Source organism: Rhinopithecus roxellana, chromosome 3 (genome assembly GCF_007565055.1).
Source record: "Rhinopithecus roxellana isolate Shanxi Qingling chromosome 3, ASM756505v1, whole genome shotgun sequence".
NCBI lineage: Eukaryota > Metazoa > Chordata > Mammalia > Primates > Cercopithecidae > Rhinopithecus > Rhinopithecus roxellana.
Genome location: NC_044551.1, coordinates 164,961,972 through 164,977,066, shown reverse-complemented (window position 1 = coordinate 164,977,066; position 15,095 = coordinate 164,961,972). Strand labels below are relative to the sequence as shown.

The window sequence follows — 15,095 nt, the reverse complement described above, 5'->3', positions numbered from 1 at the left end:
TCTTTTACATTATGACTCTCAGGTAAAAGCTTAGCTCACATTGCCAAGTTGCATTTCTAGTATTAAACTGCCAAGGAATTTATCTAATATTAAACTGCCAAGAATTTTTTTTTTTTTTGAGATGGAGTCCCAGTCTATTGCCTAGACTGGAGTGCAGTGGTGCGATCTCGGCTCACTGCAATCTTTGCCTCCAGGGTTCAAGCAATTCTCATGCCTCAGCCTCCAAGTAGCTGGGACTACAGGCACCCACCACCATGCCATTTCACCATGACATGAAATGAAATTCTACATTTTATCAGTAGGATTGTTCATTTACTGATTTAATAATTTTTTTTTTAGCTTTAAGTTCAGGGGTGCATGTGCAGGTTTGTTATAGGTAAACTTGTGTCATGGGGGTTTGTTGTACAGATGATTTTGTCACCCAGATACTAAGCCTAGCCTAGTACCCATTAGTTATTTTTGCTGATCCTCTCCCTCCTCCAACCCTCCACCCTCCTATAGGACACAGTATCTGTTGTTCCTCTCTCTGTGTCCGTGTGTTCTCATCATTTAGCTCCCACTTGTGAGAACATGCAGTATTTGGTTTTCTGTTCCTGCTTTAGTTTGCTAAGGATAATGGCCTCCGGCTCCTGTTTTTCATTTCTAAACTATTAAAAAATCTATTTGGGGCCTGCACAGTGGCTCATGCCTGTAATCCCAGCCTTTTGGGAGGCCAAATTGGATGGATCACTTGAATCCAGAAGTTTAAGATCAGCCTGGGCAACATGGACAAACTACATCTCTACAAAAAGTTTAAAAACTAGCCAGGTGAGGTGGTGCATGCCTGTAGTCCCAGCTACTCAAGAGGCTGAGTTGGATCATCTGAGCCTGGGAAGGTTGAAGCTGCAGTAAGCCATAATCACACCACTGTATTCCAGCCTGGGCAAAAGAGTAAGACTCTGTCTCAAAACAAACAAACAAACAGACTATATATATATTTGTTCATTCCTAATAATTTGTGTTTGATAGTTCATCTTTGTGATTGTACTTTTTTATTTTTGAAAACATTACGTATCATAACTGTTCTCTTTTTGGTTTCTAACAGTCTTTGGGTACCTAATTCTGGGATTTTATTGTTGACTCTGCTGCTGGCTGGCTGTTGAGTCACTCTGTCATAGTGGCTTTTCTTCTGAAAGGTTTGGTGATCTTAGATGGTGAATTTATTGTTTGAACTGAATTAGTTGGGAGTTCTGTGGACATACAGTGGGAATTTAGTATGTTTTCCTGGAATCATTTCATTCCCTCTTTGAGTTCTCAGCTTGGGGAGGAAGCTTCAGGTTTCCTATCCCAGCCTTGCTGCTGGCCTGCTCCTCTGCCTACCTGCCACTCAGGGACCAGCTTCACTCAGTCCCCCACTTCACTCAGTCTCCCCAAATCTCACCCCCCACCCGCTTTTTTTTTTTTTTTTTTTTTTTTTTTTGACAGAGTCTTGCTCTGTGACCCACGCTGGAGTGCAGTGGCATGATCTCGGCTCACTGTAATCTCCGCCTCCTGCGTTCAAATGATGCTTGTGCCTCAGCCTCCTGAGTAGCTCAGATTAGAGATGTGCACCACCACGCCCGGCTAATTTTTTTGTATTTTTAATAGAGACAGGGTTTCACCATGTTGGCCAGGCTGGTCTCGAACTCCTGACCTCAGGTGATCCGCCTGCCTCCCAAAGTGCTGAGATTACAGGCCTGAGCCATCACGCCTGGCCACCCTCTTCAAACAAAATATGGGCATTTCCATTGGCCTAGGTCTTCACCTTGCCTACTTTATTGACTTACATTACTTACCTGGTCCCTGGAGACATAGACACATTTGTCACCCTTAGAGCTCAACCAAATTGTATTGAATGCATTTATTTGGCAATTAGTGCCTGTATTTTAATCTTCATTTCACATATGTGTTCCATTTTCCTTTTTTTTTTTTTTTTTTTTTTGAGACGGAGTCTTGCTCTGCCGCCCAGGCTGGAGTGCAGTGGCCGGATCTCAGCTCACTGCAAGCTCCGCCACCCGGGTTTACGCCATTCTCCTGCCTCAGCCTCTCGAGTAGCTGGGACTACAGGCGCCTGCCACCTCGCCCGGCTAGTTTTTTGTATTTTTAGTAGAGACGGGGTTTCACCGTGTTAGCCAGGATGGTCTCGATCTCCTGACCTAGTGATCCGCCCATCTCGGCCTCCCAAAGTGCTGGGATTACAGGATTGAGCTACCGCGCCCGGCCCCATTTTCCTAACTAGGTTGAAATAAGTCATTTGATGTACAGAATCCTGTTAAGTATTTTTCTTTCTTTCTTTTTTAAAAATTTTGAGACAGGGTCTTGCTCTGTCACTCAGGCTGGAGTGCAGTGGTGCAATCACGGCTCAGTGCAACATCCACCTCCCAGGCTCAAGGGATCCTCCCACCTCAGCCTCTTGCATAGCTGGGACCACAGGTGTGCACCACCATGCCCGGCTAATTTTTCAAATTTTTTCTAGAGACAAGGTCCTGCTATGTTGCCCAGGCTGGTCTCGAACTCCTGATCTCAATGTATCGTCTGGCCTTGGCCTCTCAACGGGCTGGGATTGCAGGTGTGAGCTACGGCACCCAGCCAACTACTTTTCTTTAAATTACTTTTTGGTTGAGGCCGGGCAAGGTGGCTCACGCCTGTAATCCCAGCACTTTGGGAGGCCGAGATGGGGGGATCATGAGGTCAGATCGAGACCATCCTGGCTAACACGGTGAAACCCCGTCTCTACTAAAAATACAAAAAATTAGCCGGGCATGGTGGCGGGCACCTGTAGTCCCAGCTACTCGGGAGGCTGAGGCAGGAGAATGGCGTGAACCCGGGAGGCGCAGCTTGCAGTGAGCCGAGATCGCGCCACTGAACTCCAGCCTGGGTGACAGAGTGAGACTCGGTCTCAAAGGAAAAAAAAAAAAGTTACTTTTGGTGGTCACTTATCTCAATAAATATTAATATATGTTTATAAAACCTTTTTCTTATCTGAAGAGCTGACCTCAACCACTTAGGGTTGAGTCCCTGTGATAAGGTTTGAGGGTGCCTGAAATGTCATCATGATTCGTCCCCTGGGCTAAGCTGAAAGCTAGTGACATGTCAGGTCAATAAATTAAGGTTATTTCCCGATAATACAAACATGTAACACCGTTCTGAAGTAGGTTTCAGACAAGATTCCCTCTTTTCCACGGCAAAGGAGAGGTAACTTCTTGCTGAGGTGGTCGAGGTCCTAGCTAAGGCATTAGGAAGGTGGCGGGAGATTGGAACGTGCAGCAGTTGCGTTCTGGAGTTTACTGAGGCTTTCCCAGTGGGGATTCCACGCAACAGGTCTTAGGACGCCCTTCCCTCAAGGCGTGGCTCCTGGCACAGATCCACAGCGGTTGTCTTCTGAGTCAATTTCAGGACTCCAGCTCCAAGCTTCGGAGTTCCCTAAATTCTGGGGCCTTGTCTCCTTGTCTCCCCCAACAAATTTCCCTCTGTCGCTGGCGCTGCCCGGTGCCTTCGGTCGCTCGGGCGGCCCCTCTCCGCGATTTTTTTTTTTCTTTCTCTCTCTGGCTCTTTCAGCATCAGTTTCCCGATGGGGCGAGAGGGGAATGATACCTGGGGGCTCCCCTGCCTTCCTCTCCCAGCCGCAGAAGGGGAGATCCGGGGAGGAGGTCTGGCCCGCTTTGGGCTCCACACGGAGACTGTGGTCTCCGAAGGCCTTTGACAAGGGGCGTTTCGCGAACTGCACGCCCCTCTCAGCCGCGCCACCGGTGGCGCCCGGAGTCCAGCCGCGCCGCGCTGCGCCGAGTGCGGGCGCTCCGAGCTCCCGCCCGGGACTCCACACTCCCGCGCTCCCCGCAGCAGCCGCCGCGTCGCCTCGCGGCGTCCCAGTCTCTCCCGCGGTGCAGCTCACGTGACTCCGCTCTGGGAGAAGGAAGAAACAAGATAGCGGCGGACGGCGATCCGGCGTGGGGCCCCAGCAATTCTGATTGAGCCTTCTCCCTCCAGCCCCTTCCGCCAGCCGGGCCCCTCCCGCCGGGCACCGCGGGCCTCCCCACCCGCCCCAGCGCTGCCCACCGCCCCCACTGCGCCCGCCCCTTCCTCTCCGCTTTACCTTCTCCCACCTGCCTAGGCTACAATCGGAGGGGCAGGTGGACAGGCCGCCCGAGCAGCCCGCGGCTCCCGCTTCGGAGCCCTGCCACCGCCGCCACGGCCCACCTCTGGACCCATCGAGGGTCTTCGCTCACAGCACCTCGGTAGCCTCCGCGGCAGATGGGCCGCAGGTCAGGCTGAGATGGACCCCAAGACGCGGCTGAGCTCGCCCAGCAGGGGCAGCAGCAGCCGGAGGAAGCCGCCGTCGCCGGTCCCCTGCCCTCCCTACTCCCCCATCCCTCCCCCGCAGCACCAGCGCCCCCGGGCGGCGGCGGGGGAGGGACAGGAGTCGGGGGCGGCCACCTGGCCGGGACCACCGTGGCCCTGAGGGCCGTCAGCAAGGTGGTGCACAATGACCACGACAGCAGGAGATGGAAGAAGAGGACTGCCACACCGAGGAGACCCACGAGTCTGAGGACAATGAGGAGGATGAGATGGAGGAGGACGACGATGACTCCGATTACTCGGAGGAGCAGGAAGACGACGACGAGGACGCCAGTTACTATATGGAAAGCAGCTTCCGGAGCCATAGAACCTACAGCAGCACTCCAGGTACCCACCCAGCCCAGTTGCCGCAGACTCCTTCCCCACCTCCTCTGCCCTCCCCCCTCGCTCACTCCTGTGCTGTGCATCCTGCTGCGGTCTCCCCCCAACCCCGCCGACCCCCCAAACAGAGGGGAAATGGAGGGCACATCAAGTGGCAAAAAAACTGGATTTACAAGAGGAAAGAGGTGCATTGTTCAAAATGGAAATTGCATTGTTGCAGTTTGAGGCCGCACTCGCTCGATCTCTCTCACCCCTCCTCAACCGCCTGTTTTCCTCTTCAAAATACGTGCAGTGCAGTGTCTCCGCCGGCAGAATTGAAACTTTGGCAAACACATATCCATTGCATTCAGTTTTCTCCCCTTGTTTTGGTGTGGTTTTCTGGAATGAAAGAAGCCTCTTGTTTTACAAACCTCTTTGCATTTCTAATGAGGTTTCTTTCGAATTTTTATTATATATCTGTTCCTTAAAAGGGAATTAAGGATTTGGACCGATCGTGGCACTCAAACACACACAAAATCATGCCTCTTTTCACACTCCTAACTGTGGTTTTTAAATTGTGGTAAGGAAACGGATCATTTGGGTTAGTAGGGGAACCTTACCTGGTCCTGTGTGTTGGTTTTTATTCTTCGAGTGCTAATGGGCCCGTGCAACAGTTGCTGGTAAATGGCTGATTAAAAAGCAAAGCAGAAAGCCAAACAAGACCCAACCAAATTTGGTAATTCATCCGATTCAAAATTGTTTTGGTTAAATCAAAAATAAAAGTATAAGACCGCAGGAACGCGCGTCATAACTCCTTTGATCGCTTTGCCTTGCTTGGGGAATGCAGTTTCGTGTCACCTGTTGCAGAAGATGTGTAGTTGATCATCTAGCCATAATTGCGGAAGATGAACTTTTGGACCAACTTCTGAGTCACACAGCGTCAGTATCAGATTTCTTACACAGCGACTTTTTCTTTTCACTCTATTTCTGAGGAAAAAGCCCTCCCGAAATCCATAATGAATCTCTCCATGGTAACCCCTCTTCTGTTTTCACACGGAAAAGTTTCTCTAGGCTGGTAATGAGATGCATTTTGTTAAACAACCCCCCCTCCCCCCGCCGCTCCCACCCAAGGCTGCTTTGTATTAAATACTTAGTTGCAGTTTACTAAATTGTGAAATTAACCAAAGCAACAACCGGCAAGACTTCTCCTTTATAATTTTGCAAATCTAGATTAATTAAATTAGAATCTGGTTTTAAAAGCATTTCAAAAATAAGGTTTATGAGGAAATACTTGTGAGCAAAAAGGACCCTTTTTTCCTTGAAGTGAGGTATGTCACGTCTTTCTCAGATCATCTAGGGTAGTAGAAGTGGTTAAATTGAAAAGTTTCCACTTTTCTATAAATGCTTAAATACTTATTGGAGAAGTAGGGTAGTATTATATTAAGCCAAATGTAAACCCACGTAGGTTGTCCTAACATAAGCTGTAAAAAGTAATTTCTGTTGCCCGATGGTCAGAATTGTTGCCAGAATTGTTGCCAGACTTGTCCTGGGAGACTGGCTGGAGAAAGAAAGGAATGAATCAAGTGTCAGGTATTTATGTCTTATATGTAGAAAGGACTACACGTAAAATCTTGCCAACTTAATTTTAGTACTCTTATTTTATTTTATTTTTTTAGAGGAATACTTGCTCTGTCGCCTAGACTGGAGTGCAGTGGGGCAATCTTGGCTCACTGCAACCTCCACTTCCTGGGCTCAAGCGATTCTCCTGACTCACCTTCCCGAGCAGCTAGGATTACGGGCACCCACCAGCACGCCTGGCTAATTTTTGTATTTTTAGTAGAGCTGGGGTTTCACTATGTTGGCCAGGCTGGTCTCGAACTCCTGACATCAAGTGATCTGCCTGCCTCAGCCTCCCTCCCAAAGTGCTGGGATTACAGGCGTGAGTCACTATGCCTGGCCGTTAGATGTGTCTTGTGCTTTGCATGCAAGTGTGTGTTAGTAATGGACTTCTTTTGTAAAATAATTTTATTAATTATACAAGAAAATAATTTAGTGTGAAAATTTATTTATTTATTTATTTATTTATTTATTTATTTATTTATTTATTTTTGGACAGCGTCTCCTCTCAGGCTGGAGTTTGGTGGTGCGATTCCAACTCAGGGCAACCTCCACCTCCCGGGTCAAATGATTCTCCTGCTTCAGCCTCCAGAGTAACTGGGATTATAGGTGCGTGCCACCATACGCAGCTAATTTTTGTACTTTTAGTAGAGACGGAGTTTCACCATATTGGCCAGGCTGGTCTTGAACTTCTAAACTCAGGTGATCCATCCACCTTGGCCCCCCAAAATGCTGGGATTACAGGTGTGAGCCACCACCTCAGGCCAAGTATATTCTTTTGATATTAAAAATTAAAATATTATACAATTGAAAACCCAAACCACAGTGAGATGCCACTTCACATTCACTAGCATGGCTGTAATTATTTTTAAAACATAGAAATAAAAAGTATTGGGGAGGATTTGGGGAAACTGGAACCATTATATATTGTTAGCGAGAATGTAAAACCATGTAGCACTATGGAAAATACTTTGGCAGTTACTCAAAAAGTTAAACTTAGAGCTACTATATGACCTAGTAATTCTATTCATACATATATAGTCAAAAGAATTGCAAACAAATGGTCATGCAGAAACACATGCACATATGTATGCAGCAGCATTATTCTCAATGACCAAAAGGTGGAAACAACCTGCATGTGCATTAACTGATGAATGGATGACACAAATGTGATTGATCCATACAACGGATGTATTCTTCAGCCTTGAAAGGAAGGAAATTGACACGTTACAACATGGAGAACCCTTGAGGGCATTATGCTAAGCGAAATAAGCCAGTTACCAAAGGAGAAATACTGTGTGAGTCCACTCACATGAGGTACTTAGAGGGGTCAGATTCATAGAGACAGAAAGTAGAAGGGTGTGAAAGAGATCAAATGAAAAGACTAAAAGGCAGAAATGAAGTCCACAGGCAAACAGCCCGGGCGGCGCCCTGAGCCTAGTTAAAGATCGACCCGGACCTAACCGATTAGGTTATCTATAGATTCCAGACGTTGTAAGGACAAGCGTTGTGAAAGTCCCTGTCCTGCTCTGTTCTGTTCTAATTACCGGTGTCTGCCATATATCTCAGTCCTGGGCCCAGTACAAACACATTCCTCTATTTGTCTCAACTTCCTGAGCCCAACACAAACACATCCCCCCATATATCTCAGAAACACCACCTAGAGAGCCCCCGATAAGGTCACAACCGTTTGTAGTTTTACTAAATGCGTGGGAACAAATAGAAAACTGTTAAATGTATAACTTAAAGTATTAACCAATTGTGATGCTGCGACCAAAAGAATTCCTTTGTTCCTCTGTAACCTTACATATCCTGTATACATCGGGCTATAAAAAGCGGGCACATGCATCGTTCGGGGCCCTCTTGTATGTTGTGGAACGGAGGGACCAAGTTCGAACTTGCAGTAAAGATCCTTGCCGCTTGGCTTTGACTCTGGACTCTGGTGGTCTTCTTTGGGGAATAAACGGTCTGGGCATAACAGGTGTTTCCCATGGGCAGGGAGAAGGAGAGAATGGGGAGTTAGTGTTTAATAGGTCCAGAGTTTCAATTTGGGAAGATGAAAAAGTTCTGGAGATTTGTTGTACAACAATGTGAATATTCTTAACGCTACTGAATTGTACCCCTAAAAGTGGTTACAGACAACCAGGTGTGGTAGCTGACACCTGCAATCCCAGCACTTTGGGAGGCTGAAATGGGAGGATCACTGGAGTCCAGGAGTTCAAGACCAGCCTGGGCAACATAGCGAAATCCTGTCTCAACAAACAATGCAAAAATTAGCTAGGTGTGGTGATGTGTGCCTGTGGTCCCAGTTACTTGTGAGACTGAGACGGGAGGATCACTTGAGCCCAGGGAGGTTGAGGCTGTAGTCAGCCATGATCACACCACTGTACTCCAACTGGGACGACAGAGTGAGACCCTGTCTCAAGAAAAGAGGGGGGCAGTGATTAGAGTATAAATTTTATGTTATGCCTATATTACCACAATTTTTAAAAATTGTTTGAAAGAAGCCACACACAAAAGTCTTATTTAGTGAAATTGTGTATTGTATGATTTCATTTATATGAAATGTCCCAAATGGGCAAATTACAGGAAGTAAGTAAATACTTGCCCGGAAATGGGGAGTAGGGCCAATGATTCTCGGGTGATGAAAATGTTCTGGAATTAAATAGTGGTGATGGTTGTACAACCTTGTGAATACTATACTAAAACCCACTAAATTCTGCACTTATTTAAAAGGGTGAATTTATGGTATATAAATTAATTATATCAATAAAAATTAATAAAAAGGTATGGTATGAGGAATTGGGAAAACATTATATGTATATATATGCCTTAAGTCTTTAATCAGTTCCCTTTGTCCTTTCTGCAACAAAGTTAAACTGATACTATATTATCATAAGGTGTCCAGTCCAGAACTATCTGTATATCTTTATCTCTCTCTGTGTATATATATATATATCTGTATCTGTATCTATATCGCTCCAGAAAAATATGCAAAATGGCTTGGTGAATTTTCTTTTTGATTTTAACACTTAACATTTTTTTGGCCAGTCGTGGTGACTCACACCTGTAATCCCAGCACTTTGGGAGGCCGAGGTGGGTGGATCACTTTAACCGAGGAATTCAAGACCAGCCTGGGCAACATATCAAGACCCCTTCTTTACAAAAAATACAAAAATTCGCCAGGCATGTTGGCACGTGCCTGCAGTTCAGCTACTTGAGAAGCTGAGGCAGGAGGATCACTTGGGCCCAGGAGGCAGACGTTGCAGTGAGCCGAGATGGCACCACTGCACTCCAGCCTGGGTGACAGAGCCAAACTTTGTTTCAAAAAAAATCTAGCCACGGAGCTCGCAGTGAGCTGAGATCCGGCCACTGCACTCCAGCCTGGGCGACAGAGCGAGACTCCGTCTCAAAAAAAAAAAAAAAAAAAAAAAAAAAAAAATCTAGCCTCGCAGTGGCTTATTCCTGTAATCCCAACACTTTGGGAGGCCTTTAAGGCAGGAGGATGCCTTGAGCCCAGGAGTTTGAGGCTGCAGTGAGCTGTGATTCTGCCATTGTACTCCAGGTTGGGAGACAGAAAGAGACGTTGTCACAAAAATAAATTAATTTAATTAAGCAAATTTCTTTTCTTTCCTTTCTTCCTTTTTTTTTTTTTTTTTTTTTTTTTGACAGGGTCTCACTCTTTCACCCTGTCACCCAGGTTGGCGTGCAACAGCTCAATCTCAGCTCACTGCAACCAGCACCTCCCAAGTTCAAGCGATACTCCCACCTCAGCCTACCAAGTAGCTAGGACTACAGGTGCACACCACCACACCTGGCTAATGTTTTTTGTTTGTGTATTTTTTGTAGAGATGGGAGTTTTGTCATGTTGCCCATTTTTTTGTAGAGATGCGGGTTTTGTCATGTTGCCCGAACTCCTGGGCTCCAGTGATCCACCTACCTCAGCCTCCCAAAGTACTGGGATTACAGGTGTGAGCCATTGTGCCTGGCCAATTTTTTCCTTTTACTGTGTGTGTCTGTGGTTCCACAACTTCCTTTTTTCCCCTGTTCTCTGTGGACCTTCTACTTCATTTGGACTCTGCTTAGATTGGCCTAGTTTTCTCTTTAATCAAATCTTCGGGAACCAATATATTACATTAAAAATGATCTAACAAGCTTTATTTTTATCATTGTTAAAAATCCTGTTTTGAGTAACACAACCACAAAGTAAAGAACGTTATCATTGATTTAATCAGTAAAAATAATACTTAATAGTAAAATTTTTCAAACATGGCTCCAGGCCATCCAGACGACTTAGCTTGGGCTCAAGTTATCTTCGTTTGATGCCCTTCTCTTCTTCCAACGAATCTGTGTTGGAAGAAAACACAATTAAGATTTTCCATCACAACAACCACTATCTCCAAATCTGTATTCATTCCTTTTATTCATTATAAGTCTCATCTACCTGAGGAGATAAGTTGTTTGAAGACAGGAATTGTATGCTGTTCAACAGAGCTTTGATTCTTCCACAGTTCAGTCATCCTTGCTATCTTGCGGGGGACTGGTTCTAGGATACCACCCCCACACCATACCAGAATCTGTGGATGCTCAATCCCTTACATACAAGGTGCAGTATTTGCATATAACCAACACACATCCCCCCATATACTTCATTTACTTACTTAGAGACAGGATCTCCCTCTGTCCCTCAGGCTGGAGTGCAGTGTCACAATCACAGCTCACCGCAGCCTCAACCTCCTGTGCTTCAGTGATCCGCCCACCTCAGCCTCCTGAGTAGCTGGGACTACAGGTGCGTACCACCATACCCGGATAATTTTTTTTTTTTTTTTTAGTAAAGACAAAGTCTCACTATGCGCCAAGGTCGACCTCCCAAAGTGTTGGGATTACAAGTGTGAACCACCGTGCCTGGTCCCAGGGACTTTAAGTCATCACTAATAAAATGTATCAATATTGTACAATGGTGACAGTTGTTATACTTTTTATTTGTATTTTTGTTTCTTTTTTCAAGTATTCGGCCTCATCTAGTTGAATCTGAAGATGTGGACCTGCTGATGAAGAGGCTGACTGTATCTAACTTGGGGTCTTGCATGCAGCTGGCACTTAATACATTTTATTGACCGTTCTAGCTAACATTCAACAGACAATTCCTAACAACAAACTCTTAAAAGTAGGACAAAAAGGAAATCTGAGTCCTTCCTCTAAAGTGGCTGGAAAACCCGCCTGGGCAACATAGTGAGACCTTGTCTCTGCAAAAAAAATTTTTTTAATTAGCTGCCTGCCTGTAGTCCCAGCCACTCAGGAAGCTGAGGCAAGAGGATCCCTTCAGCCCAGGAGTTTGAGGTTACAGTGAGCTAGATCACACCATTGCTCTCCAGCCTGGGTGACAACAAGGCCCTGAGAAAGAAAAAAAAAGGAAAGGAAGGAAAGGATGTAAGTATTGAAAAGGAAGAGACAGAACTATCATTATTTGCATATGAAAATGATAAATGTTAGTCAAAGAAGCCTAAGAGAATCAGCTAAGATTTTAGTGGAAGCAATATGAGGATTCAGTACGGTGGCTAGAAACAAAATCAAGAGAGCAGCACACAAATCTCGAATACTTTTCATATGTATCACCATTAACTAATTAGAAAATGGAAGAAAGATCCCATTTACAATGGCAATGCAAATGTATGAAGTATTTAGGAAGAAAAATACAAAGATCTTTTATCTGACAAAAGATGTGTAAGATCTACATAATGGAAACCCTAAAATTCTTCTGAAGGACATTAACAAGAAATGAACACATGACATAAAATACTACATTCCTAGAATGTTGTACAGATGTCAATTCTCAAATTAATCTACAAATTTAATGTAATCCTATTAAAATCCCAACATAGTTTTTGGTGGTGGCTGCTTTTGAGACAGGGTCTCGCTCTGTTGCCCAGGCTAGAGTGCTGTGGTGTCATGGGTGCTGCAATGGAAGCTTCCCCCAAAAAAGTAAAAAAAAAAAAAACCACCACACCCAGCTAATTTTTGTATTTTTAGTAGAAACAGGGTTTCACTATGTTGGCCAGGCTGGTTTCAAACTCCTGACCTCAGGTGATCTTCCTGCCTCAGCCTCCGAAAGTGCTGGGATTACAGGCATGAGCCACGGTTCCTGGCTGACAGCACTCTTACTAAATAAGAGTGGTTAAGAGACTAAATGCAGAGAGGTTAAGAAACGCCTAATGGGTCTGGCGCGGTGGCTCACGCCTGTAATCCCAACATTTTGGGAGGCCAAGGTGGGCAGATCACTTGAGCCCAGGAGTTCAAGACCAGCCTGGGCAACATGGCAAGACCCTGTCTCTACAAAAAAATTACAAAAATTAGCCAGGCATGATGGCCTGTGCCTGTAGTCCCAGCTACATGGGAAGTTTAGGCAGGAGGATCCCTTGAGCCTGGGAGTTCGAGGCTGCCGTAAGCTATGATTGCACCACAGCCTGGGTATGAGAGTGACACCCTGTCTCAAAGAAAAAAAGCAATTGTGGACACACAAGGAGCAATTGTGGCTCCTGGCACAGATCCGGAGCAATTGTCATCGGAGTTAATTTCAGGACTCCAGCTCCAAGCCTCGCAGTTTCCTAAATTCTGGGGGCTTGTCTCCCTGTCCCCCGACCCCGACTAATTTCCCTCGGTCGCTGGCGCTGCCCCGTCCCTTAGGTCGCTCGGGCCGCCCACCTCCGCGACTTTTTTTTTCTTTCTCTCGCTGTTTCCCTAGAGGGCGGGAGGGGAATGACATTTGGGGGCTCTCCCGCCTTCCTGTCGGAGCCGCCGGAAGGAAGTCCGGCCAGCTTTGGGCTCCAGCCAGGGGTCGGCGGAGACTGTGGTCTCCGAAGGCCTTAGACGCGGGGCACGTAGCGAACTGCGGGCCTCTCTCAGCCACGCCACCCGCGCCCGGAGTCCAGCCGCGCCGCGCCGCGCCGCGCTGAGCCCCGGCGCCCTGGGCTCTCCGCCCCCGACTCAATGTTCCCGCGCTCCCCCTAGCGGCCGCCGCGCCACCTCGCCCAGTCCCAGGCTCGTGGGCCGCGCAGCTCCCGTGACGGCGCAGCTCCCGTGACTGCGCCCCAGTAGCCGGAAGAAATAAGATGGCGGTTGAAGGCGATCCGGAGTGGGGGCCCCAGCAATTCGGTTGAGCCTCCTCCCTCTACCCGCTTCCGCCGGCCGACCCCTAGGGCCTCCCCACTGCCCCCGGCCCTCCCCGTCCACTTTCCCTTCTTTCCTCGCCTCGGGCTCCAACAAAGGGCCCGTGGGGCAGGCTGACCAAGCATCCCGCGGCTCCCGCTGTGTAGCGCTGAGTCCCGCCCCGATGCTGCCGCCCACGTCCGGACCCATCTGAAGGCTCCGCTCGTCGCTACGCGGTAGCAGCCGGGGCAGGTGGGCAGCCGCCAGGCTGAGGTGGCGCCCAAGACGCGGCTGAGCTCGCCCAGGGTGGGCAGCAGTAGCCGGAGGAAGCCGCTGCCGTCGCCCGGCCCCGGCGCCAGCACCAGCGACCCGGGCTGGCGAGGGGCTGGGGCAGCCACCTAGCCCGGACCACCGCGGCCCGGAGCGTCCTCAACAAAGTGGTGCACGATGATGACTCCAGTTACCGGGAGGGGCTGGAAGACAACGACCAGGACGCCAGTTACTACACGGAAAGCAGCTTCAGGAGCCGTAGTACCTACAGCAGCACTCCAGGTACCCACCCAGCTCAGTTGCTGCAGACACCTTCCTCACCTCCTCTGCCCTCCCCGCTTGCTCACTTATGTGGTGTGCATCCTGCTCCGACCTCCCGCCCACCCCGCCGACCCCTAAGCAGTGGGGAAATGCGAGCGGGAAAGAGGCACATTGTTCAAAGTGGAGATTGCATTGTTGGCAGTTTTCAGGCCGCACTCGCTCGCTCCCCCCCCCCGCCCCCCGCCCCCCGCCAACCCCCTCTTTTTCCTCCTCAAAATTTGTGCCGGTGCAGTGTCTCCACCGGGCAGGATTGAAACTTTGGCAAACACATATCCATTGCATTCATTTTTCTCCCCTTGTTTTGATGTGGTTTTCCGGAATGAAAGAAGCTTCATGTTTTGCAAACCTCTTGGCGTTTCTAATGTGGTTCCTTTCGGATTTTTATTATATATCTGTTCCTTAAAAGGGAGTTAAGGATTTGGACAGATTGTGGCACACAAACACACACAAAAACATGCCTGTTTTCACACCCCTAGCTGTGGTTTTTAAATTGTGTTAAGGAAACGGATCATTTGGGTTAGTAGGGGAACCTTATCTGGTCCTGTGTGTTTTTATTCTTCGAGTGCTGATGGGCCCGTGTAACAGCTGCTGGTAAATGGCTGATTAAAAAGCCAAGCAGAAAGCCAAACAAGACCCAACCAAATTTGGTAATTCATCCGATTCAAAATTGTTTTGGTTAAATCAAAAATAAAAGTATAAGACCGCAGGAACGCGCGTCTTAACTCGTTTGATCGCTTTGCCTTGCTTGGGAAATGCAGTTTCGTGTCACCTGTTGCAGAAGATGTTTAGTTGATCCTCTGGACATAATCGCGGAAGATGAACTTTTGGACCAACTTCTGTCACAGCGTCAGTATCAGATTTCTTACACAGTGACTTTTTCTTTTCACTCTCTTTCTGAGGAAAAGGCCCTCCCGAAATCCGTAGTGAATTTTTCCATGGTAACCCCTCTTCTATTTTCACACAGAACAATTTCTTTAGGCTGGTACATTTTGTTAAACACCCCCGCCCCCTGCCCCCACCGCAAAGTCTATTTTGTATTAAATACGTGGTTGCAATTTACTAAATTG

The 15,095-nt window shown here is 47.5% G+C and overlaps 3 protein-coding genes across 10 annotated transcripts in view; 2 read left to right on the top strand and 1 right to left on the bottom strand.

Moving 5' to 3' along the window:
- The window catches only part of LOC115896334 (leucine-rich repeat-containing protein 37B-like), a 47,853-nt gene extending 36,272 nt beyond the window's left edge, over positions 1–11,581 (top strand). For 2 of the 6 annotated variants that reach the window (XM_030926633.1, XM_030926631.1), the window contains 2 exons: positions 6,791–6,900; positions 11,124–11,581. In XM_030926633.1, coding sequence (XP_030782493.1) covers positions 6,791–6,900; positions 11,124–11,215 — 202 coding nt within the window. In that variant the 3' untranslated portion in view covers positions 11,216–11,581. Of the gene's footprint in view, positions 1–4,129; positions 4,342–6,790; positions 6,901–11,123 lie in introns of those variants that run through there. The other 4 variants (XM_030926634.1, XM_030926636.1, XM_030926635.1 and 1 more) reach the window with 4 other exon arrangements.
- LOC115896335 overlaps positions 10,307–15,095 on the bottom strand; it is a 53,024-nt gene continuing 48,235 nt past the window's right edge. Inside the window, exon 4 of the mRNA XM_030926641.1 lies at positions 10,307–10,638. Within this exon, the coding sequence (XP_030782501.1) occupies positions 10,596–10,638 (43 nt within the window). The 3' untranslated portion in view covers positions 10,307–10,595. The remainder of the gene's footprint in view (positions 10,639–15,095) is intronic.
- Positions 13,854–15,095, top strand: part of LOC104668284 (leucine-rich repeat-containing protein 37B-like) — a 51,058-nt gene continuing 49,816 nt past the window's right edge. For 2 of the 3 annotated variants that reach the window (XM_030926627.1, XM_030926626.1), the window contains exon 1: positions 13,858–13,989. The gene's annotated coding sequence lies outside the window, so the exon portion shown is untranslated. Of the gene's footprint in view, positions 13,990–15,095 lie in introns of all 3 variants that reach the window. The other variant, XM_030926628.1, reaches the window with a different exon arrangement.